The sequence below is a fragment of the Topomyia yanbarensis genome, chromosome 2, assembly GCF_030247195.1.
Source record: "Topomyia yanbarensis strain Yona2022 chromosome 2, ASM3024719v1, whole genome shotgun sequence".
Taxonomy (NCBI): domain Eukaryota; kingdom Metazoa; phylum Arthropoda; class Insecta; order Diptera; family Culicidae; genus Topomyia; species Topomyia yanbarensis.
In genome coordinates this window covers 256769212-256795199 of record NC_080671.1, presented here as the reverse complement: position 1 = coordinate 256795199, position 25988 = coordinate 256769212, and the positions used below count along the sequence as shown (strand labels likewise).

General features: G+C 44.1%; 1 protein-coding gene across 1 annotated transcript in view; it reads right to left on the bottom strand.

The window, feature by feature from the left end:
• The window catches only part of LOC131680263 (liprin-alpha-1-like), a 516532-nt gene that overhangs the window by 10810 nt on the left and 479734 nt on the right, over positions 1-25988 (bottom strand). The window contains exon 5 of the mRNA XM_058960980.1: positions 14112-14195. Within this exon, the coding sequence (XP_058816963.1) occupies positions 14112-14195 (84 nt within the window). The remainder of the gene's footprint in view (positions 1-14111; positions 14196-25988) is intronic.

Here is a 25988-nt window from a genome sequence, read left to right as displayed (position 1 = left end):
TATATATATATATATATATATATATATATATATATATATCGGATCATGTCGTTTTATATACCAAATTAAAGGTTAGACTCCTGGGCAACTTTCTGTATATAGCATTTTATTGCGACATTGATAATATCTTGAGATACAAGAGTTTTACAAAAATGTTCATTTTTGCTGTTTTCAAAAACGGTGGGGTAAAGCCGACCCCTTATGTTTTCGGTTGATTTAGTGCAGATATTACTCAAATTTTATGGTTTTTCAATGATAAATCAATGAATGTTGTGTTATTGAATTGTAACATGAAGAAAATGGAGTTCAATGTCAATCTTGGAATGCTAAAATCACGAGGAGCTAAAATCACGAGGAGTGGCACGTAATGATATTCCCCTTTGCATCGGAGCAATTGCTCGACGAATACTATACTCATCATGTTTTGTGTCTTTCGTTTGTAATTATGAACCATTGTGCATAAAAATAATAAATAATAACAATAAAAAATATATCTCAATTTGATAAATAAAAATTTTCTTTGTAAAAAAGCGGTCGGTTTACCCCAATAGTTAGAGGCCGGATTTGCCCCACCGCGTCATTTTTCATTACGATGCAATTAAGAAAAAATATGAAAAAGGTTGAACTAAATTCATCTATGCACTTTGTAGGACTTAAATCGAAGAATTCCACTTACATTTATAATCCACTTACATTTATAATGGAATCACTTTAACAATCAGAAATATCCTGTAGTCAATGATGCACAAAAGTCAAATCAAAAGTTGTTAAAACACAATTTTTGTCGTATGAGCATCTCAATGTAGACTAATAAAATACTTTGTTTGTTTGTTTGTTTGTTTATTTATGACACTTTACACCTTTGGGTGGTGCATTCGTGTCAAGGAAGTAGTATCTGGTTTACATATCATTCGTTTCGATCAATTCAGTGTTCATATTTGTGTATCAAGTTTGATCTGTCGTATAAAGTTTAGTATCTTCATTTCGCTGCTCTCCTCGCCATTCAGTTCATCTCTTAAACTAGTTGTACTGATACCATGCTGTTGTCTATCGTTGGTGTATTTCCTGCAATATAGTAATACGTGCCGTACATCTACTACTACTCCACAGCATTCACAATTCGGTGGTGCTTCTCTCTTTAGAAGGAATGTATGGGTCAGTCTTGTGTGACCGATTCTTAACCGAGTCAGTATGCGTTGGTCGGCAGCACTATTTCGCTCCGTCCATCGCTGTGTATCGCATTTGATTTCTCGCAGCTTTGCCTCTCGGGAACCAAACCATTGCATGTCCCAATGTCGCCGTATCGCGCTCTTTATTACTCTCCAAGCATCTTCAGCTGGGATTGGTACATCAATGGCCGGCTGTGCTCTTGCCTCGTTCGCAAGTCGATCTGCCTCGTCGTTACCTGTTATGCCACTATGTCCTGGGATCCAGACGAATCGAACAGGTTTGCTCTGTGCTAATGCTTCAGCCTCTTGGATCCACGGATGATTCGATTTGCCGCCTTCTAAGGCCAACAGGCAGCTCACAGAGTCTGTAAGAATGACCAGTTCCTTCTGAATGTTTGGTATTGACAAAGCCATCTTAATTGCATACGCTTTCGCAGATAATACGCTACAGTGTTGCGGAAGGCTGTGTGTTCCCGCTATACCAACACCATAGAGTCCGGCTCCGACTGTATCATCACATTTGGAGCCGTCGGTGTATAATACAGTCGATTGTTGGAATCGGTTTTTCAACAGATCTTCGACTATTGGTCGAACTTTACCGGGTGGGTCTCCGGCCCGTACAACTTTCTTCACATCTCAAACAATCGTCGGTTTCGCTGTGTGCCACTCTCGATCCCTTCTTCGGGAAAGCGTGCCTATTATGGGTAACGTTGCTCCGGTGAATTGCTGCGTAAGCTCCGACGCTCGTCGGATCAATGGGAGGTCACTGTTGTTACGGTCTTTCTCCAGCACTCGTAAAGCAATCCGCGCATTCGACTGTACCGCTAGTAGTTCGAAAGGAAGTGTGCCTGCTTCGGCCATAATCGAAGGGATTGGGCTGGTAACAAATGCACCAGAAGCGAAACGGACCATTTTGTTGTAAGCAGGTGCGAGTGTCTGCAGCGAAATTTGGCCTCCTCTGCTCACTAGGCCAATCCCATAAATTAGCTTCGAAGTGATCATCGCCGATCCCACTTGAAGTAATGTCGACCGTTTACCACGCGGAAGTTTGGCACCTATCATTTTAAGAATCCGATGCCTGGTTTCGCAGGACTTCTTCACCAGCTTGCAATGCGCTTTAAGATTCAAAGTCCGGTCCAACGTTACACCGAGGATCCTCAATTGGTTTGTTTTCGGGACAACTACACGGTCGATGGTGATGTTACGCACTGGGTCTCGACGTGCGTTCGGACTGCAGTAAAATATGTTCGCGAAAATCGCGAAGCCAACATTCTTCGTCCATTTTTCGACAGCCCTAACCGCGGCCTGCAGTTTTCGATGTAGACCTTCTGTTTTGCGACCTCGCACAACAAGCAGTATGTCGTCCGCATACAAAAGTATTTCCACGCCAGCTGGGATTACTTTGAAGATCGGTTGCATCGCGACAAGGAACAGTGTCACTGATAATACGGAGCCTTGAGGTACTCCACCATTATCATTATCATTATTTTCGATGCTCTACACGACAACATTGATATTAGTTCGCGGAGTGCTTCTGATTTTCGGTAACAGAGGGGTGTCGGGTTTATCCAACGGTCGGGTTTGCCCCACCTTACCCTATATATATTAGATTGGTTCAATTTTTGATTTTTTAGCTCCACCAGGCTTTTCTGATTCCTTTTATGGTCTTTAGTAATTGTGCAAATTTTGGTACCGATTGGTTGTGTCTACGGACCCTCCAAAAATTTCAAAGTTTATATGGAAGTTTGTATGGAAAATCGGTTAACATTGAAAATGAATTCTTAAAAAATCACCTGATCATTCAATTAATCAGACAACTATATATTTCTAAAGGTATTCTACTGAACACATTCGGGGAACATTGCAAGTTTATAAAAATTCGTTGAGAAAAGTTATTAACAAAAGAAGCAGTATGACTTCAAAACAAGTGGATTTTATTAGTAACCATAGCAACCCTGTTTGAATAGCTACATCGTTATACCAGTGTAAACTAGACTTGCCACCCACCGCTCCCGTATGGCAGATACAGCTATTCAAACAGAGTTGCTATGATTAATAATAAAATCCACTTGTTTTGAAGTCATGCTGCTTCTTTAGTTAATAACCTTTCTCAGCGAAATTTTCATAAACTTATAATGTTCCACGAATGTGTTCAGTAGAAGCTGTTTAGCCGAGGAAGCGAGAGGCTCCTTGGTAGTTAGCTTCCTGTTTCTAAGACCGTACACCAGGACTTTTCCGAATGCCCGGACCACAAGCCGATACACTGACGGATTTAATTTGCCGTCATACGCGCGCACTGCACTTCTATTACGGTGGCGGGAATGTGTCCCGAAAAAAAGAAATCAATTTTTCGAACGTCTGTTCGTGGCTGTGGTCCGTCACTATTTAAAAAAACTCGATGGCCGCCTTCCTCACGACACGAAAAAATAAACACCAAAAAACGCACCGCCGCATAGCTGTCATCGCTATAGCACAGCATAGTCAGACCACTTTTGCAGCGAAAGGAGAGCGGTAACCTAACTAAACCCTATGTTATTTATTTACAAATACACAACAAAAATTACTACACCTATCTGGACTAATGATAACGTTCATGGACTATTATTTAAACAAAATTTACATCAAAAACATGAACGAGCATTATGAACAGCGGTGAGTTATGTTACAATAACAATACACTCTACGGAGAGTACGCACAAATAGGTATATTAACACCCAGTGCTAAATTGTTACCCTGACGGGTTACAATCTCGCCCACACCGGGTGGAAAAAATTGGCAACAATTTTTTTCTAAACCTAACACCTAACACCGATACAATAATAATGAACGAAATGAAATAAACAAAGAAAAACTAACTAACCCCTAATTATTTCTTCCGCAATTTATCAATAATATTCATCACAACAATCTAATCGACCGGATGTCTTCATCGGTGAACTGTTTGTCTGTGTTTGGTCTGATAATGCTGGCAGCAAACGCGAAGCGAGAGGCTGTCAGTCGCCGCCATTATTCAGCTAGGGGTTGAACCCTAAATCCAATCCGAAAACAAGATCGGTAACAACTCGAAATTCCCAAAATTCTGCAAGTGGCATTGACAATTTTCAATGTTCCAACTTGCAGGGGAACGGTTGTCGGCATTATATTGTTTGTTTTATCATCGACTGTCAAGACTCGTGTCTTTACGGTTGTTGATTGCTGAGTGAACGTCGATTTTTCCCGTTTCGCTTTGTGCTGGGATGATGCACACATCGAATCTCATAATGGTTTGTTCATCCCCAGCTATCTGTTCATGCGATGAATACAATGCATGATGAGTGGCGTTGTTGAGTAAAGGCTGGCACAATCTAGCTTAGAATTGCTCACACAGCATTTCGTTCGATGGATGAAGTAAATTCTCCCGAATTCCACACTCATTGAATCTGGAGGCAGCATTTTCATGCGAATGGGATTTTCGTTACTCGTGAGAATCCTTTTTTTTATAAGAATGTGTGTTGCGTTTGGCTGCAGGATGAAGAGTCAGTGGATAAAAAGGCTACCAGATGCATAGCGTGTGCAGATGCACAGTGATTTTGATTGAAATTATTGCTCATCCAATGATGTGTCCATCACCGACAATATTGTTGTTTGGTACAGCCTGATCAGGTCTCCTGGGTGGGCACCCCACCATGTTCCGGTTATTGTACGGAGAAAGTTGATCCTTTGCTGGCACTTCTGTTTCAGATACCTAATGTGACATCCCCAGGTTCCTTTAGAGTCGAACCAGACCCCGAGATATTTGAAAGTTGAAACCTGAGCAATAGTTTGACCCATTAATTGAAGCTGTAGTAGCGCTGGTTCACGCTTCCTTGAAAATACGACTAGTTCAGTTTTCTCCGTGGAGAACTCGATAGCTAGCTGGAGGGCCCAAGCAGACAAATTGTCCAAGGTATCTTGCAATGGTCCTTGCAGATCGACGGCTTTGGGACCTGTAATAGAGACCACGCCGTCATCTGCAAGCTGCCTTAGCGCGCAGGAATTGACAAGACATTCGTCAATGTCATTCACGTAAAAGTTATAGAGAAGGGGGCTTAGACATGAGCCCTGGGGAAGACCCATGTAGCTAATTCGTGATGTCGATAAATCACCATGCGAAAAATTCATATGTTTTTCAGACAGCAAGTTTAGCAAAAAGTTGTTTAGAGTCGGTGAAAGACCATGCTAGTGCAGCTTCTCAGAAAGAATTTTGATAGAAACTGAATCAAAAGCCCCCTTTATATCTAGGAAAACTGTTGCCATCTGCTCTTTGCTAGCATAAGCCATTTGAATTTCTGTTGAGAGCAACGCAAGACAATCGTTCGTCCCTTTGCCTTTGCGGAAACCAAATTGTGTATCTGACAGTAAGCCATTTGCTTCAACCCAATTATCGAGGCGAAACAAGATCATTTTCTCGAACAACTTTCGGATACAGGACAGCATCGCAATCGGTCGATACGAGTTGTGTTCGGAGGCTGGTTTTCCTGGTTTTTGAATGGCGATGACCTTCACTTGCCTCCAGTCATGAGGGACAATACTACCCTCAAGAAACTTATTAAATAAATTCAACAAGCGTCTCTTGGCAGAGTCGGGCAGATTCTTTAACAAGTTAAATTTGATTCTGTCTGGCCCTGGAGCTTTATTGTTACATGATAAGAGAGCAAGTGAGAACTCCACCATCGAAAACGGTGTTTTGTTCGCGTTATTGTGAGGGGACGCGGCGCGGTAGATCTTCTGTGCCGGGGCGGAATCCGGACAAACCTTCTTGGCAAAATCGAATATCCAACGGTTTGAATATTCCACGCTCTCATTAGTACTGTTTCGGTTTCGTAAGCGCCGGGCCGTACTCCAAAGAGTGCTCATCGATGTTTCTCTCGTTAGTCCGTCGACGAACCGGCGCCAGTAGCTACGTTTTTTGGCTTTTATCAAACTCTTCATGCGCGTTTCCGCCATCGCGTACTGTCTGTAGCTAGCTGGCAGCCCGTCGTCCCGGAAGGTCTTATACGCAGCGGCCTTCTCCACGTACACGTCTGAGCACTCTTTGTCCCACCATGGATTGGGAGGACGCCCGCGTGAATTCGCGTCTGGTACGCGTTTAGTCTGAGCTTGAATCGCGGTATCGAGAATCAAGCCAGCCAGGAACCCGTACTCTTCCTCCGGAGGAAGCTCTTGAGTGCACTCGATTTTGTCGGATATCGCGGACGCGTAGCTCTTCCAATCAATATTTCGTGTGAGGTCATACGAAACAGTGATTGTATTCGGTGGCCCTGAACCGTTAGCAATATTAATTACGATTGGCAGATGGTCGCTGCCGTGGATCAGAGGGACAGATCTAAGGCGCTCGGTCGCGCTTGAGGGGCAGGAATCCGTGTCATTTCACCCGTATTCAAAATAGTCATATTGAAGTTGTCGCAAAGCTCATGGAGTAGGGTAGATCGATTATCGTCATGAAGGCAACCCCATGCCGTGCCGTGGGAGTTGAAGTCACCTAAAACTAGCCTCGGTGCGGGGAGGAGTTCCGCAATATCGCAAAGCCGTCGGTGGCTAACTAAGGCTCTAGGGGGGATGTAGGTGGAAGCAATGCAAAGGTCTTTGCCTTTTATTCTGGTTTGGCAAGCGACAACTTCAATGCCTGGTGTCGAGGGGAGGTCGATCCGATTGAAAGAATAGCACTTTTTGATCCCCAAAAGTACTCCTCCGTAAGAGTTGTAGCCAGCCCTGGTCGATCCCTTGCAAGCGTGCAGCTTATGCGCCACTTCCCGTAGGAAGACAGCGCGCCAAGATTTGTTTGCCCGGATGAGACTCTTCTTAGGGCGAGTCCTTGAAGAAGATTCACCTAAAAGAAATTAATCAGGATCGAACCAGACAGGCTTATCAAAAATTAGCCTCCAAAAGTCGGGTAGACGACCCTATTATCAACTAGCAGCAATCATTAAAAAACCTCATCACCCTTAGAGAATCGACGGTAAGAAATTCCCCATACCTAAATTATCCTCACTGGAACTGCAGCCACTCACCACCAGGTGGCACAAGCATGCTGAAAGCGAAGCTTTCACCATTCATCACATTCCGCCAAGCGGAAGACAGTGGAACGAAACGAAAACTACAGAACGAAATGACGTAACCATACTTAAACGAGACTAAAAGCTTGAGGGAGTACTACACCGATTTACAAACATTTTAGTTTAGACTAAACAATATTTATTTACGCTACAGGACGGAAAGATTTTCATTACTATTGCATGTTTGTTTGTATTTTTCCAATTTTAAATTCTAGGCCTTCTGATTGTGTGCGTGTACTCTCTCCCTACTAGTGCTCATTGACCATGTGCTTTGCGTTTCTCCTCTCCAAAATCCTCCCAAACTTTTGGTGACGTCACCTCACGGCTCCAGCGTATCAACGGCAATCGCTTTGCACCCGGGTGACTTAGTTAATTGGGTTGTGTGTGGCGTTCATAAAAGCGGAACTCGATGTAATGGCCGACACACAACCTCACTTCATGGACGCGTTCCTAAATCTAGACGTCCGTGGACGACTTCTCGAGCGTTTTTCGCTCTGACGGATTAAATCACTGTGGCGTCCTCCCTGGACGCCACCCTTCACACTTATCTAGCAAGAACGATACGACTCACCCAATCTGCTGCTGTTGGTTTCTGCTGCTGTCGATCGTTCTGCTGCGATGACGGGCGATGATGGGCGATCACATCGATCGGCCGCGCCGGTTTCTGACCAGCGGTTGTTGGTTGCTGATTTATGGTTTGATCGGCCGGAAAAGTTACAGTTGATTTTCCGGCGATTGAAGGAACGGGTTTTAGACGGGTCGTCCTTCCTTCCGGCGGCGTAACGGTGCCGGGTTCAAAATTCGTCCGATGCGCTTGGACCTGCGCGCGTGTGGTTTTTCCTTTCCGTGCCGTCTGGCTATTGCAAACGGGGTCATTAACACATGGGGAGGGTCAATGGCACTATAATTTTGAGCACTATTATCTTTCTCCTGATTTCGCACGCACTTTATCACACGCTAGCGTTTTCTACGAAATTACAGATAACTAATGGAACGGAAGAGACAAGAAATTTAGACTGATTCAAAGTACTATCACGACACTTTACATACTTGTAAACTATACCGAACAAACTACGCGCACTTTCATTATGTTTGGCGGACTGGGACGAAATGGACTAGCAGCGTTAATCCTCAGATTAGGAAAGCTAATTTCGTACGAACTTACAGGAAGCGCGTATTTTCCCGCAAATTTCTTCGGGCAAGTTCGGAAATCAACGACCCTACTAGCAGTTTTATTCTGTCAGCTAACCTTTGGCTCTATCTGTCCCTTTCCATCATGTATTCCAAGCGAAGGATCGTCATGGTTTTCGTCTTCAGGAGAATCTCAACAGGCAATTTAATTTCTTCCCCTCGCGGAGAGGAGTATTTGCTAGGGTGTTGCGCAAGAGTCGATCGACGTTAGGTTGGCGCAAACAAATCAGGCTGGTTTTACTAAATTTGAAAAATATTGCTGATTATGACATGACCGCTACAGAGTCTTCTCGATCCAAGCGAATAATATTAAAATCGTGGAAGTGTAGGGTTATTTCTGAAGTGAGCCATGTCTCGCATAGGGCAAATGCATCACATTTCAAATTATTTAGTAAGATTTTAAACGAATCGATTTTCGGGATAATGCTTCTGCAATTCCACTGTAGAACAGTGATTAAATCCTTGACCTCGTTCGATGAACTAGCCATCGAAGGATACAATCGCTGAAAGGAGGGGCCATTTCGCAGTGAACTGCATCAAGAATGTTTATACTGCGGGGAGAAAGCTTATCAAGATGCTTTTAAGGGGGTCAGAAATATTTAAAGCAGTAAGAATCCGGTCCACAATGTCAGAGAAATTTATTAAGCCAGCACTGTTTTCTTTCTCTGGCTGAGATATGGGAACACTGATGTTCCTGGAAGTGCTGGGAACTCCTTTTCTGAGCTCAGGTTACTGAGACCGGGAGCGACTTGCTTCGGTTTTGCACCAGTACTTCCTTGAGTAGTTATTGTAGGGGGAACATGAAGAGACACCTTCTGGCCTTTACGACGAAGCTTGGAAGAGGAAATGTTCTTCCTTTTTCTACTACTTCTAGGCACAGCAGAAGATGTTCCCTCCTGGGGCTCATCACAGTCGCCTTCGTCAGTAGACAAGTTGGTAAAGATGTTCGTAGAGACAGGTGGCGTAGCTATCTTAAGCATTTCTGCAAAAGATCGCTTAGAGCGTCCCTGAAGGGAACGCTTAAGATTTTCCTCGCGCTGTTTGTACGCGGGACATGAAAGGAGATCATGTGGGTTTCCCCCACAGTAGAGACACTTTTCTACATCTCTACCACAGGAATCATCCGCATTTCCCATAGCGGGCTTTATTGCTACAATGGGAGGCTGTGTGACCCAATTGTTTGCAATTAGTACAGTTCATGACCCGCGGCACAAAGAGGCGAACAGGTAGACGAACCTTGTCAAAGAGAAGGTAGTTTGGTAGGGCAGAGCCGGCGAAGGTCACCCGATAAGAGTCTTAGTTGACGTATATTTTCTTGCCGTCAGCTGCGACTGATGCTGAATGCAAACGTTTGCATTCCAGTATCTTCACTGACTTAAGCATGGTGTCTTTGAAACAACCAGTCCCATATTTTAGCAGGTCCTCGCAATTCAGACTCGAATCGGAAACGACCCCACTGACTTCAACCCTGCTAGCTGGAATATACACCCTGTACTCCCTCGTAAAGGGCTCGTAGCCAGCAATATCGTTTAGCTGAGATAAGCCCGAAGCTTATCAGGGCGAATTTTCGATATTTCTGTCACGGCCGAATACCGATCCGTCAGAACTCGAGAAATCTGCAACAGATTCAAACACTTTTTTTCTTTGGTCCGAAAGAAGATCACAAATGGCCCGGTGGCCGAGCTCGGATATACCTTGAGCCGGGGAGCCGATTTTATTTCGACGTCCATCTCACCTTGAGATGAACCGCCGTCAGGGGAAGTCATTTTTGCACGGGCCTATTGCCCAGTGCACGTTATTAAGACAACAAAGAAGGGGAAACGAAAACTAATACTTGTGTAGGTAACGGTATCCAGACGGCTTACTAGAAGAACACTGCTTCACTTCACTGACCGGCTAACGGTACTCAGAAACAGAAACACAAAAGAAGGGAAAAATACTGAAACCTCAACTAAGCGTAGAGTGTGCAAATAACCTTGAACGCGGATTAACACTATTTGTCGCTATAGAGTGTACGGACCGATGACAAAAGACTTCTATCTCGACTGAGTGCTCGATAACGAATGAGTATTCGGAAGTTGTTCGAGAAAATGATCTTGTTTCGCCTCGACAATTGGGTTGAAGCAAATGGCTTACTGTCAGATACACAATTTGGCTTCCGCAAAGGCAAAGGGACGAACGATTGCCTTGCGTTGCTTTCTACAGAAATCCAAATGGCCTATGCTTACAAAGAGCAGATGGCATCAGTCTTCTTGGATATTAAGGATTTGACTCAGTTTCTATCAACATTCTGTCAGAGAAGCTGCACCAGCATGGTCTTTCACTAATTTTAAATAACTTTTTGCTAAACCTGTTGTCTGAAAAGCACATGCACTTTTCGCATGACGATTTAACAACATCGTGATTTAGCTACATGGGTCTTCCCCAGGACTCATGTCTAAGTCCCCTGCTCTACAATTTTTACGTGAAACATTGACGATTGTCTTGCCAATGCACGTCAAGGTAACTTGCAGACGACGGGGTGGTCTTTATTACAGGGCCCAAAGCTGCCGACTTGCAAGGACCATTACAAGATACCTTGGACAATTTGTCTGCTTGGGCTCTTCAGCTGGGTTCTCCACGGAGAAAACTGAGTTGGTTGTTTTTTCTAGGAAGCGTGAGCCGGCACAACTCCAGCTTCTATTAATGGATGTAACGATCAATCAGCTCTTCACATTTAAATATCTCGGGGTCTGGTTCGACTCTAAAGGTACCTGGGATGTCACATTAAGTATCTGAAACAGAAATGCCAACAAAGGATCAATTTTCAGCGGACAATAACTGGAACATAGTGGGATGCCCACCTGAACCTGAACAGGTTATACCAGACAACGATATTGTCGGTGATGGAGTAAGAGTATTTCTGTTTCCGCTCCGCTGCGAACATACACTTCATCAAACTGGAGAGAATCCAGTATCGTTGCTTGCACATTGCCTTGGGTTGCATGACACTCCGTTAGTAGGTATTATCCAATTTAGTCAGAAGTCATTAATCTTGCTCATCAAATTTGTGGTTAATTTGTTTACATTTAACCAGTGGGCACAGCATTTAGGATAAAAATGTAGTACATCATAGTTTGAAACATATATTGACCTTGCTAAATGCGAATAACTTGTAACCACTTTGTTTTGGTTCACGATTATAAAATTCCAAATATTCCAAACATTCCAATATGCCACTCGGCCCTCCGGGCCAAGACATTTTCAGCAAATGTTGATAGTTATGCAATTTTTTTGGTGAGCAGTACTATGTTTCATAGACAATAAATCAATTTAACTTTGCTTCCTATTAAATAAAGACCCTTATTACAGCACATCTCTTCAAAAGCGAGCTAAATATGAAAGGAAATCTGAGGAATATGATTGATTTCAGAACTCTAGAATTTTCTATTGGAATGTTTTCAGGCAGTTATTTGATATCGATGCTATTAGACAACTGTAAAATCAAGACCAATAGATCAGTCACGTATCAGGACCCCATTCCGACAATTTATCAAAAGTCCTCATGATGTTTACAACAACAGGTTATTAATGTACGGATCAGATAATTCTTATGGTAATATTGAATTAAATCAGTCAGCACCAATAAATTTTAAACTTCAATCCAATAATGTTTTTTTTTGTGGTGGGGGGGGGGGGGTGTATTGTGTTAAACCCCGGAGCCTCCTCTTCGCTTTTCATTTTCCAAGATATGTTTCAGATCGATCCGATGGTTATAAGTTAGAAAAATTGCAGTCAGAAGGTTCGCGCAAATAAACAGTTATCAAGTTCCTTCCAGAGAACTTGGAATTGTTCGGTGATTATTTATAGCGGTTGTAGATACACCGCAGACCCGTTTTTACAAGCCCCATTGGTGTATCTTTGATTGACAAAATGGGAACAATAACAAAACATATTTATTTATTTTCTTTTGTAAACCGAAGCTGTAAAAATATTCAACTTTAGTCCGTATACATTGCCTCATAGTCCTGGCTGGTTAACGAAATCGGGTCGAAAAGCTGCCAAAATTGGAGGCTGATAAAAACGGGTTTTCACTGTAGAAAAATGAAATACAAAATACGTTTAATCGAAATAATGTTTGGCTTATTTAAATGGATTATTACTATATTGAACAATAAACAGGCGACAAAGGGTAATCCACAAACAACAAGCCATAACTTTTAAAGTATTCAAAATAGATATTTGATGTCTTCAGTAAAGTTATTCGCAAAAGTAAGAGCTAGAAAAATTTCCTGAAGGCATCATTTCAATACAATCACTTCCAAGAAAATTTATGACAATATCTCACTCGTAGGGGGATTAATCAGCAAAAGCACAATACCAAAAGAAAGGGCATATTGCCTCCATTAAATTCTCCGAAGATACTATTGAACTAAAATTAGCCGTTTTGGCGTTAATAATAGATTACATATTTTTGGTCATATTTCTGGCAATGGGAAATGATAAAAATCTTTCGTGTGTATTTAATGGTTAATATCTCTTTTGATAATAGTCTGATTTCAACAATCTATAGCTTGTTCGAAAGGTATTCGTATAAGCTGTATAAAGTGTTAATCTATGTTGTCAATTTCGGCAGATAATTTAAAAAAACTGCAAAAAACGCCATTTTTACACATTCAAACATTCTTGAAAACTAAACATCAGAATCAAAAACAAATTTATAGCGTTCTGTCTGGCTGATAGGTCTTTCATTTAAAATTGGTTTGGATAAGATTGGTTCAGCCAATGCTGAGAAATACAAATGCGAGTTTGTCCGTTACATACACACACAGACATTGTCCCAAATCGTCGAGCTGAGTCGATTGGTATATAAGACATGGCCCTCCGGGCCTCGGAAAAAATCTTGAAAGTTTGAGCGAATTGTATACATTTCTTTTATAAGAAATGTAAAAGACATGATAAAATCCGTTACTACATTAATCAACATCTTGAAAAGGTATAAGATTATCGAATAAATTTGGTCAACTCCTCCTTGTTCATAGTGTCATTTTCGCCCAAGACCCGGAGAAATCTGAAAATATATTTTTTCTACTGAGAATGGGACTTTGTATATATTAAAATTTATCTGAACTTACTGTTCATTTAAACCAAACATTTTTTTGTAAGTCCTTGTTAATCGACTTCTTAATCCATAGGCCCGCGCACACCTAAAAACTGATAAAATTTTAATAACTTTCTCGGGTGATTTTATATCGATTTAGAGCATTCTACGAAGTTGTAGACAATGGGATTGTTCATCATATTCTCACTTCTAGTTTTTTTAATGTCTATAGTACCAATTAGTAGCAAAAATGCGAATTATTTCATTAAAAAAACTTAATTTTTCAATCAAAAAACTTTAAAATAAAAAGTTGTTCTAGACCTCCGACAGAACATTTTAATTTTAATTTCAAATGACAGGGAAAAGTCCATTCTATCATATCCCGATGTTTTACAGATGCCATTTTTTTGAGTAAAGTTGTTCGACAAAGACACCGTGCTCTTCTAACAAACATCTCCAAAAACCAGCTGGTCAGTATCTTATGAAATGTTCATGTAATATACTTTATTATTTTAGCTTTTTTATTTATTCTTAAGGTACTGTGTAATTTCAGAAAATATTTCCAAGAGTGTTCAGAATATCAATTTAGTACATACCTGTTTTTCTATTATAGTTTGTAGTTCATAAGTTTTCGTTGAATGATCTACTTGCTCAGCTGCTTCACCGTTTGTTGAATTTTCCTAAAAATATATTGGTATATACGTTAGCGCATAATATTGACATTTTTAAATAATTTCAGTAAAAACGAAGAGGCTTATGAATAGGGATCGGATTTTGTCTGCCTCCATTTGAACCAAAGAGGTTGAATTTGGACTCTTCGATAAAATTTCTCATATTCCGATGGAGCATTTAATATTGTACAGTAAATTAAAAACTAATTCTTTGTTCTTCTCGTTGTCTACGAAGCATAATTATCTACTGATTCCTTGCGGAACTTCAGCTAGTCCAGATCGATAACGGAGTAGCACCAGGGGTGGTTGCAAAGCTCAACTAATTCTTTGTTCTTCTCGTTGATGAAATGCTGCCTGCATAGAATAGGGTGACCATATCAGACGAATAAAAAACCAGGACAGATGAAAGAGTACTTCCCTCTGTTACCTCTCAATCGAAATTGCCTTCTCCGCATGTTTTCGGCAGTTAAAAGGTTCTAGGGTTCGGCAGGTAGAGCATCGACAGTAAAAAGTTCTGGGAGGAAGAGATCTGCCATTAAGTCTTTCGTCGGAATTCGATCACCAAGAACATTTTCGGATTTGCTACACCATCATCAGCAAACGTTTCATACTGATATGGTTTGTGCAGGACCGGCGAGGAGTTTTCAGCACTAATAACACGATATTGACGTAAATCAGAAACATCAGCGATCCCAAGTAGCTTCCCTGAGCTATGTCTGGCAATCTCCAATGGCAACCATTATCTCTCGATCTTAGAGCTGCAAAACCTGCCATTGTTACCAAATTTCTCCGTTTTATCGATTGTTATATGAAAACTGACAGATACCTTGGTGTAAATAATATCAGTTTGAGCCAGAGCTTGAAAAAAAACAAAATTCAATTCATGTCCGTCGCGATTTGGTTCGTTTCCCTCATCATTCGTTCTCCCGACACAGCGCATTCAGGTTCGGGCATGTTCGGTTTCACTTATGCTCGGCAATGTAGAAGATGCCAGTTTCTGCCTTCAAATAGTCCACATAATATCAAATGAATGCTTTGGTTGGTGAAGGAATTTATATTTCCTCTGCACTCAAGCATTCGATTCTACATGAAATTTCAGTCAGTTGGAAAGTTAATGAATGAGGGAGGCGGTGAATCTGAATTTTGGTTTCGGTAAATACAAGCAGAAATAAGTAACTGATTTTGAAATTTCGCAGCACTGGTTTGAGCGCGACATTCCATACTCCCTGTTATGTAGGACGCTACACTCGGCGGTTAGTCGCTGTTCAGCGTCCATGCGTGAGGGTATGTTTATCGTCCATTAGCTATTTCATCTTTTGATCTTTTAATATTATCAATGTGTAGGTAAATAAAAATAAATAAATCAAATTTTATTGCATATCAATCGAATCTTGTGTACGCGATTTGTTACTTTGCGTAAAGATATTATTTCTTGTTGAAGATCCATTAACTTCATTGCCTCTGTTGCTTGTGGATCACTCAGTCCGCTTTCCCTCGGTTTATCGTTTTCGTTCATGCTATCCTCGCTGTTGATGTTGTATGGGCTTTCACGATTACCTGGTTTGAGTTGTTTGTGGGGGGCTGCGGGTCACAATCGCGTATCCGTGTTCTTTATTATTTACTTTATTATCAGTGGTGCTGGCAGAGAAGTAGTAGGCGCATCACAATGATCGGACACGCTGTGCGTGATTTAGTTGATGTTGATAAAGGGCTGTGTGATGGGTATGCTTGCAGTTGAGATTGTTTCGTTAGAGGTTTGTGTACATGGTTTCTCGTAGTGTGCCTTCTTGTGTAACAACGTAGGGCACGCAGGAGTCTGTCCTTCATACGGGCACAGCGTGATTTGAGATTTGGTCACACTTTTTGCTTTGAATTGAAAGTTCAGGAATAGGTTCCGTCACTCACATTCTCAACGAACACCATTGGAAATACATAGAAGAAATTTCTCTAGGCTTCAAACTTAAAGGATTCCACCGTTACGTATTCCGACATGATGGTAATAAATTTATTGATAGTACCCAGGTGTAGATCGCGCAGACGCATATCAATCTAATCATTGTCAATATAAACGGGTATCGTGGTCCTAACATTATCATGCTCAACGACGTATTGCATGTTGTCTTCCATAGCGTTATGGCTAAAGATTTAAACGTTATCAGTAACGAGTGTGGTTGGGCTTGTATAACGACGACTTCCGTTAGTCTAAACTGCATTTTGCAAATATGCTGTTGAGTTTCGAACATCTTGAAATGTACATCGTACATTGTACATCGTACATGTATGTTTCGAACATCTTGAAAGTAACGGTGCTTTAGTATTCACACTGGCTTTGGACGACTTTTATTTTTCGATTGCTTTGCTTGTTTATAGTACTGGCACGGTACATATAGACAGCATACTACAGGTAGAAACGTTAGTTTGATTCACTGCACTGTTAACAAGCAGAGTGACTGAATAGGCACTGGTATCGACCCTATAATAATTCCATGATCCCCAGCTCGAGAGAGTGCTCCATGAAATTATACTACTATAGTTTCTATTTTTCTTTTTATGGAATGGGTTTCCAGTAAGACGAAAAAAACCACTAGCAAGAGAACTCAAGTATAAGCAGAAACACCAAAACATCGATGTGTCTTTTCAGAGATACCAAAGGGAATTCTTCGGATCCCGGATTGAAAGACGATTTAAGCCGAAAAGAAGCGCTGGTAACCATTGTTTCATCGATGTTGACGAGACACTCTTGAGAGATTAAAAGAAACCATCAGAAGGTACAAGTGGCAGATTCCACTGTATTAAGTTTTGTTTGTCGCATTCCGATTGAGGATGAGTATACGTTGCAGCTATGGTTCCGGTCGGTCGTAACTGCGATATATTAGGCTTACAGGAGAAAAACCAGGACAAATAAAGCATTTTCTTCGACTTCCCAGGACACCAGGACAGTCGATGCAAAACCTGGACATGTCCTGGGAAACCAGGACATATGGTCACCCTATATGGCATAGAACAAAGGCTTTGTAATAGTCAGCTCTCAATACATTAAGAAATGTACCAGAGCAAACCTATAAAGGAGGTTTTGCACATCATATTCCGTTGGCTAATTTCGGACTAGATAAATTTCATGAATAACGCACTCAATGTTGACCTCTAGCTACTCAGTTTTGTGCTGTTTTCGGTGTAGACGAGAAACTTCATAAGATGAGCGGTGAATTAAGAGTGCTACAGAAACGGGAACGCCAGCTTTTGGGAATGCTGGACTCAGTCGAGTGGTTTCTAGGAAGGAGCTCTGACGAACGCGATGAGTGTGAAATCATAGTACGGTTGCAAATGTTAGAAGATGCTGCCAAGGAGTTTTTCACGGTTCGAGGAAAGATTGAGCTCATTTTGGAAGATGCAGAGAAGGAGAAACAGGCAAACATAGAACCGGATATGAAGAAGGAAGCTCTGGATCATTTAGATGACAAAAACTTTCGTATTATGCGAGAATTCGATGATCGCTTCTGCCATCTAAAAGCGAGACTGCTGCGGTTACAATCTCAAGGCGACATAGTGCGATCTACCGACGGTTCTCTTCATGATTCGCATCGTGCTGATGGATTGTGTAAAGTAAAAATACCTGAAATTCGTCTTCCAACGTTCAGAAGGGTCATGCGAGAATGGATTACTTTTCGAGACACCTTAAAAGTTTAATCCATGATAATTCGCAGTTAACAGATACTGATAAGTTCACATACCTCAGAGCTTCACTGGCAGATGAGGCTCTGCAGGAAATAAATTCCATCGATTTGTCTGCTGCTAACTATATTGTTGCATGGATGACCCTAGAGATGCGCTACGAAAATAAAGAGTTGATTATAAAGACTCATCTCGATGCTCTGTTCAATTTGGAGCCACTGAAACGAGAAACATACGACGGACTGAATCATATACTAAGTGAGTTTGAGAAGAACGTTTAGATGCTTGAAAAGATAGGAGAGAATCCAACTGAATGGAGCACAATTTTGGCGTATATGGTATGTTCTAAATTAGACTCATCCACGTTACGACAGTGGCAGACTCATCACAACAGTAAATCGGTTCCACATTATGAAGATGTTATTAGGTTTCTGCGCAGTTATTGTTCAGTATTACAATCAGTTGCCCCATCAAAAACAACGGTACCAGAACAACGACAATTCAAGCCATCAGTCTGCAATACCATCGTTAGGACACTTGTCCATTTTGCTGTGATACGTGGCACTCTGCCTTTCAATGTGTTAAGTTCCAGAAGAAGATCCCTGAAAGAATCGAAGCCGTGACACGGAGCAGATTGTGCCGTAATTGTCTTCGGCCCGGACACTACGCTCAGCATTGCGAACGAGGAGTTTGTCATCATTACCAACAGAGACATCATTCAATGCTGCACACCGACCACCAGAGATCCTGCGCTCCACATTCACAGTTAAATCCCCCGAAGAATCACCCACACAACCGGCGCAAACAACACCACCTAATCAATATCAAGAAGAACATACTCAACAAGCGCACGCATCCACCAACACTAACTTGCATCCAAACATACAGTCTATATGTTACTATGTTTTAATTGCCGCAAGGTTCTACTGTATCCATTTTGTTGGCTATTTTCGGCAAATTTGAGACTAAGAGAAACGAAAGCAATGAAATTGAAAGACGGATAGGTATTCTAGAGCGAATCAGTTATAAACTTAGAACGGAAAACTAGAACTAGGCAGGCTCATATGGGCATGATCGAAAGGAAATGTGAAGAATTCTTTGCCTTCTGCAGAGTAGGAGTTGGGCGTTACACCCAAGTCTACCGCATGGTCTATGGTAGAACATAACTCATCATCATGTTTTACCGCCGACGCCGGCAAAAAATTCTTCACAAATCCTCGCCTAGAACGACCATGCGATCATTCTTCTCCCTTTCTGCTAGCATCAAGCCGTGACGTATGCATTCAATCGACACCAAGCTATCGGTGTCGCACCGATCCTATTGTGATTGAACTATTTATTGATTTTTTTCGTTCCGCACACGCGGATGGCTGATAGCAATTAATGACACAGCTCAGCTAGCAGAAATCGAATTTTTATCTACTTTTTACCAACTAGTTTATATGTTACTATGTTTTAATTGCCGCAAGGTTCTACTGTATCGATTTTGTTGGCTATTTTCGGCAAATTTGAGACTAAGAGAAACGAAAGCAATGAAATTGAAAGACGGATAGGTATTCTAGAGCGAATCAGTTATAAACTTAGAACGGAAAACTAGAACTAGGCAGGCTCATATGGGCATGATCGAAAGGAAATGTGAAGAATTCTTTGCCTTCTGCAGAGTAGGAGTTGGGCGTTACACCCAAGTCTACCGCATGGTCTATGGTAGAACATAACTCATCATCATGTTTTACCGCCGACGCCGGCAAAAAATTCTTCACAAATCCTCGCCTAGAACGACCATGCGATCATTCTTCTCCCTTTCTGCTAGCATCAAGCCGTGACGTATGCATTCAATCGACACCAAGCTATCGGTGTCGCACCGATCCTATTGTGATTGAACTACCTATTGATTTTTTTCGTTCCGCACACGCGGATGGCTGATAGCAATTAATGACACAGCTCAGCTAGCAGAAATCGAATTTTTATCTACTTTTTACCAACTAGTTTATATGTTACTATGTTTTAATTGCCGCAAGGTTCTACTGTATCGATTTTGTTGGCTATTTTCGGCAAATTTGAGACTAAGAGAAACGAAAGCAATGAAATTGAAAGACGGATAGGTATTCTAGAGCGAATCAGTTATAAACTTAGAACGGAAAACTAGAACTAGGCAGGCTCATATGGGCATGATCGAAAGGAAATGTGAAGAATTCTTTGCCTTCTGCAGAGTAGGAGTTGGGCGTTACACCCAAGTCTACCGCATGGTCTATGGTAGAACATAACTCATCATCATGTTTTACCGCCGACGCCGGCAAAAAAATTCTTCACAAATCCTCGCCTAGAACGACCATGCGATCATTCTTCTCCCTTTCTGCTAGCATCAAGCATTGACGTATGCATTCAATCGACACCAAGCTATCGGTGTCGCACCGATCCTATTGTGATTGAACTACTTATTGATTTTTTTCGTTCCGCACACACACGGATGGCTGATAGCAATTAATGACACAGCTCAGCTAGCAGATATCGAATTTTTAGTACATAAAAATTCGATTTCTGCTAGCTGAGCTGTGTCATTAATTGCTATCAGCCAGCCGTGTGTGCGGAACTAAAAAAATCAATAAATAGTTTAATCACAATAGAATCGTCACGGCTTGATGCATACGTCAATGCTTGATGCTAGCAGAAAGGGAGAAGAATGATCGCATGGTCGTCCTAGGCGAGGATTTGTGAAGATTTTTTTGCCGGCGTCGACGGTAAAACATGATGATGAGTTATGTTCTACCATAGACCATGCGGTAGACTTGGGTGCAACGCCCAACTCCTACTCTGCAGAAGGCAAAGAATTCTTCACATTTCCTTTCGATCATGGCCATATGAGCCTGCCTAGTTCTAGTTTTCCGTTCTAAATTTATAACTGATTCGCTTTAGAATACCTATTCGTCTTTCAATTTCATTGCTTTCGTTTCTCTTAGTCTCAAATTTGCCAAAAATAGCCAACAAAATGGATACAGTAGAACCTTGCGGCAATTAAAACATAGTAGCATATAAACTAGTTGGTAAAAAAGTAGATAAAAATTCGATTTCTGCTAGCTGAGCTGTGTCATTAATTGCTATCAGCCATCCGTGTGTGCGGAACGAAAAAAATCAATAAATAGTTCAATCACAATAAGATCGGTGCGACACCGATAGCTTTTTTTTACAATGGAGAAGACCTTTATGTCCTAGCCCAGTACACGTGCTATTGGTAGGGTCCAATCTACCGCACGGGGTGCACTGGGGGCGTGTCGGACTCGAATGGTGACCAGCCATTAATACCGACTAAACTCCATTGGGCTCCGCCATCATTCCTCCCAGGAACTACCTCTCGGTATTACTTCTGGGGGGATGGCTGTACTAAATGTACTCATTCACTCTCACTGACGCGTTCATACATCCTGTATGAGGCTTACTTGGGTGCTCTCTCAATCGCACTTTGATTCACTCTCAAACACTCCCACATGAGGCTGACTTTTGTGCTCACCTTTTACGTTCCATGCGAGGCTGACTTGTGTGCTCACCTTACTCGTTCCTTGCTAGGCTTACTTTTGTGCTCGCCCCACCCATACCATGTGAGGCTGACTTGGGTGCTCACCCTATCACCTGATTCACTCTCAATCGTGCCACTCTATTGTACCTCTGTCACTCCCCCTGGCATCCCATGTGGGACATTTTTCTTAGGCCCCACTTCTGACATACCATGCGAGGCTGACTTGTGTGCTCACCTTTTTCATTCCTTGCTAGGCTGACTTTTGTGCTAGCCTCTACCAACCTGTGAGGCTGACTTTTATGCTCACCCTTAACATGCAGTGTGAGACTGACTTGGATGCTCACCCTTTCACTCCTCTGCCACGCCATGAGGCATCGATGGCTTAGTTCCAACATACTACGCTACGACCCTCCCGTCTTGGCATGAGGCAGTCCACTTATACGCCTATACACTCACTCTTCTGTCTTGCTTCGGGGTGGCTGGGTTTACCCCTTACGCGGTTGCCATTCGCTGCGCCAACCTGCCTCAGCATGAACAGACCATTCACTCTCTTTTTTGCGCTTGGCCTTTTTCGCTCCAGCTAACCAATCACTAGTTAGCCGTGCCCGTCGTCTGTTGCTCGGTTCGCCAGATTACCTGTATCCTACTGGCAATCTGGATGGTAGCAGCCGAGACTGCGTTCCACTTCTCCACCGATTGACACATCCGCTGAATAAGGGTATCAGGGGTTGTGTCCCAGCCACAGACGTCAAGCATTGCTCTTCTTTCGACGTCGAACCGATGACATACGAACAGTATGTGTTCGGCAGTTTCATCTACACCTGGGCAGTCCGGGCAGACTGGGACCTCCGCGTGCCCGAACTTGTGGAGGTACTGACGGAAACAGCCATGGCCTGACAGGAATTGTGTCAGGTGGAAGTGAACTTCCCCATGGGGTCTTCCCACCCAGCTCGATATGCTAGGTATCAGCCGGTGGGTCCATATACCTTTCGAGGAGTTGTCCCACTCACGCTGCCATCTGGCGACCGAGGTCACCCTGGTGCGCTCGCGGGCTCCCCTATTTCCACGTAGCTCAAAGCACTCCTCATCTTCCCGAATGACCAGCCCGACTGGCATCATGCTCGCTATCACGCAGGATGCATCGTGTGATACCGTGCGGTAGGCAGATATCACTCTGAGGCACATCACGCGGTAGGTGCTCTCCAGTTTCTGTAGGTAACTGGTTACCCTCAGTGCTCTTGACCATGACGGGCCGTCGTACCTGAGGATAGATACGGCAACGCCTGCCAGTAACCTACGTCTACTGGCGCACATCTTTGAGCTGTTGGACATCATTCTCGATAGTGCCGCAACAGCAGTCGACGCTCTCTTGCACGTATAGTCGACATGGCTGCCGAAGGTCAGCTTGTCGTCTATAATGACTCCGAGAGACTTCAGACTTCGCTGTGAAGTGATCGCGACTTCTCCCACATGGATAACTGCATGTTGTGCCGACTTGCGGTTGTTGACGATAACTACCTCCGTCTTATGATGAGCGAACTCCAGGCCTCTCGCGCTCATCCATTCCTCCACCGTGCTAATCGCGTGTTCTGCGGTTAGTTCTACCTCAGGAATTGACTCGCCGTAGACCTCCAAGGTTACGTCGTCGGCAAAGCCGACGATTTTGACCCCAGGAGGGAACTTCAGTCTCAGAACCTCGTCATACATGAGGTTCCATAGCACCGGGCCTAGGATCGAGCCCTGCGGGACTCCGGCGGTAATCGGAACCCTTTTCTGACCGGCATCGGTCTCGTATAGCAGTACGCGGTTTTGGAAGTAACTTTCCAGGATCCGGTACAGACCCACCGGTAGGCTAAGCCGGTGTAACGAGAGCGCGATGGCATCCCAGCTTGCGCTGTTGAATGCGTTCTTCACGTCAAGTGTCACTAACGCACAATATCGAATATCTCGCCTTTTTCGTTGGATCGCTATCTCGGCAGTATTTATCACTGAGTTGAGAGCGTCCACTGTGGACTTACCCTTCCGAAAGCCAAACTGGTTGCTTGACAGACCGTCCGTACCTTCCGCGTACGGGGTGAGCCTGTTGAGGATGATCCTCTCAAGCAGTTTGCCAGTCGTGTCTATCAGACAGATTGGTCTGTACGCCGATGGGTCGCCTGGCGGCTTCCCGGGCTTCGGCAACAGCACCAGTTTCTGCCTTTTCCATCTATCGGGGAAACGGCACTCGTCAAGGCATCTCTGCATAGCTAGCCTGAACATGTTCGGGTTCGCTATGATCGCTGCCTTGAGAGCGTTGTTTGGAACTCCATCCGGCCCTGGAGCTTTGTTCATTGCTAGGGATTTAGCCACTGCGAGTAGTTCTTCATTCGTCACTGGAGACACCATTTCGACCGTGCCCGCACTGTCTCGTAGTGCAGGTGGCCAGGGGCTTGTGGCTCGAGACGGAAAGAGTACTTCGATAATCGCTGCCAACCGGTCCGGAGACCGTTCTGGGGGTGAGGAGCCCCCTTTGGTCTTGGCCATCACAATCCTGTAGGCGTCACCCCACGGATTCGCGTTGGCACTCTCACACAGGTTGTCGAAACACGCTCTCTTGCTGCTCTTAATAGCCTTGTTAAGGGCCAATTTCGCAGCTCGCGGCACTTCACGGCGGTTCTCTCTTGCATCCTCGGTGCGAGCTCTTTGCATCCTACGTCTAGCTCTGAGACAGGCTGACCGTAGAGCTGCAATCTCGGCACTCCACCAGTATACCGGGCATCTACCGTTTCTTGGCAGTGTTTTTCTCGGCATAGTGGCGTCGCACGCGCGTGATAGGACAGCTACCAGCGCATCCCCGCTTAGACTGTCGGTGTTGGCCTCCAGTCCCAGGGCTGCGGTGAAAGCTTCGCTGTCGAAGTGATTGGACTTCCACCCGCGTACCTGACAGGGATCTCCCGCCCTCGGATGCTGCACACCATAGTTGATCTTAAAGCGGATTGCTAAGTGATCGCTATGGGTGTAGCCTTCGTCTACCCTCCATTCCATGCCTGGAGCCAGACTCGGGCTGGCAAAGGTCACATCAATCCACGCCTCCACTCCGTTTCTACGGAATGTACTAGCGAAGCCATTATTAGCTAGCACAGTATCGAGTTTCGCAAGCGCTTCCATTAGCGCTTGACCCCTGCTATTTGTACAGCGGCTGCCCCACTCCACTGCCCAAGCGTTAAAGTCTCCCGCTATTACTACCGGTTTCCGGCCCACTAGGTCTGACGAGAGCCTGTCAATCATCTGGTTGAACTGTTCTATTGGCCACCTTGGTGGAGCGTAGCAGCTACAATAGAACACACCATTGATCTTGGCAATCGCAACACCCTCGGCGGAGGAGTGTATTACCTCTTGAACCGGGAACCGTCCCGTTGTACAGATTGCCACCATTCCAGACCCGTCCGACACCCAATTGCCGTTGCCGGCGGGGATGCTGTACGGGTCTGATAAGAGGGCGACATCTGTCCTCGACTCCGAGACCGACTGCCACAGCAGCTGTTGGACTGCTGCACAATGATTAAGATTTAGCTGTGTGACGTTCACGGTTTCTTCTTATTTACCTCACCGAAGGGACACGAAGGTCCGCCCATAGCATGTTTATGGGCTTGCTTCTTAGCGGTGCAGATAAGGCACTTGTGCGCCTTAGTGCAACCCCGCTCCTTATGCCCCTCCTCGCCGCAGCGACGACATAGTTTGCTCCTATCTATGCCTTTGCATTCGTATGCTTTGTGGCCGGACTCAAGGCACCGATAGCACCTATCCACTGAAGGCGGCTGGGGTATACTAATAGGGCATACCGACCAGCCGATCTTCAGTTTCCCTTTCTCGGTTACCTTTTTGGCATCCGCCTTCAGTAGCCTGAGGTAGGCTACTTGGGTGCCAGAGGGTCCATCTCTCAATCGCACAGAGGCCCGCTCGATTGTGATGTCGCAGTGCTCCTTAACGGCTGCGACGACGTCTTCTGCGGTCGTGAACTCGTCCCAGTGCTTGCACTGGAGAGTCGTTTCCGCACCTAGCGACCTGATTTGGGCGCCTTCACCAAGGACCTCTTGGGCCAAGGCCTTGTATACTGCACTTGATTGTGCGCCTCGCTTCAGCACCAGAAGCATCTCTCCCGTGTTGGTGTGTCTTACGCTACGCACATCCTGCCCAAGGGCCGAGAGGCTTTCGGCCGCCTTCATCGATTTTAGGACATCGGCATATTTGTCCTTGTCGGTTTTTAACCACAAGGCTTCGCCTCTGTCCTTGGCCTTCTTCGCAGGCCGCGGTACCTCCGGTTTCGGTGCCGGCTTTTTCTTGGTGACCAGCGTCCAGGGGTTTGAGCCCCCCTGCCCCGGTCGTGCCGGGTTGCTGGTACCATCGCTCTCCACAGCGAGGTCACTCTCGCCCTCGCTTACCTCGCCCAAACGGCGTTTGACCTTAACGGTTGCACGCCGAGTGGTGTCGGTTTTGGCACCCTCGCCTGGCGACTTCCTAGGGCGCTTCGCGTTCGATGCCGTCTTGCGATTGCTCTTTCCTTTTCCCTTCGAGGGGAACTCGGTCGCCGCTCCGATCGACGTGGATGCTCCGTAGAAGGTAAAGGCCACTGTCTGTGA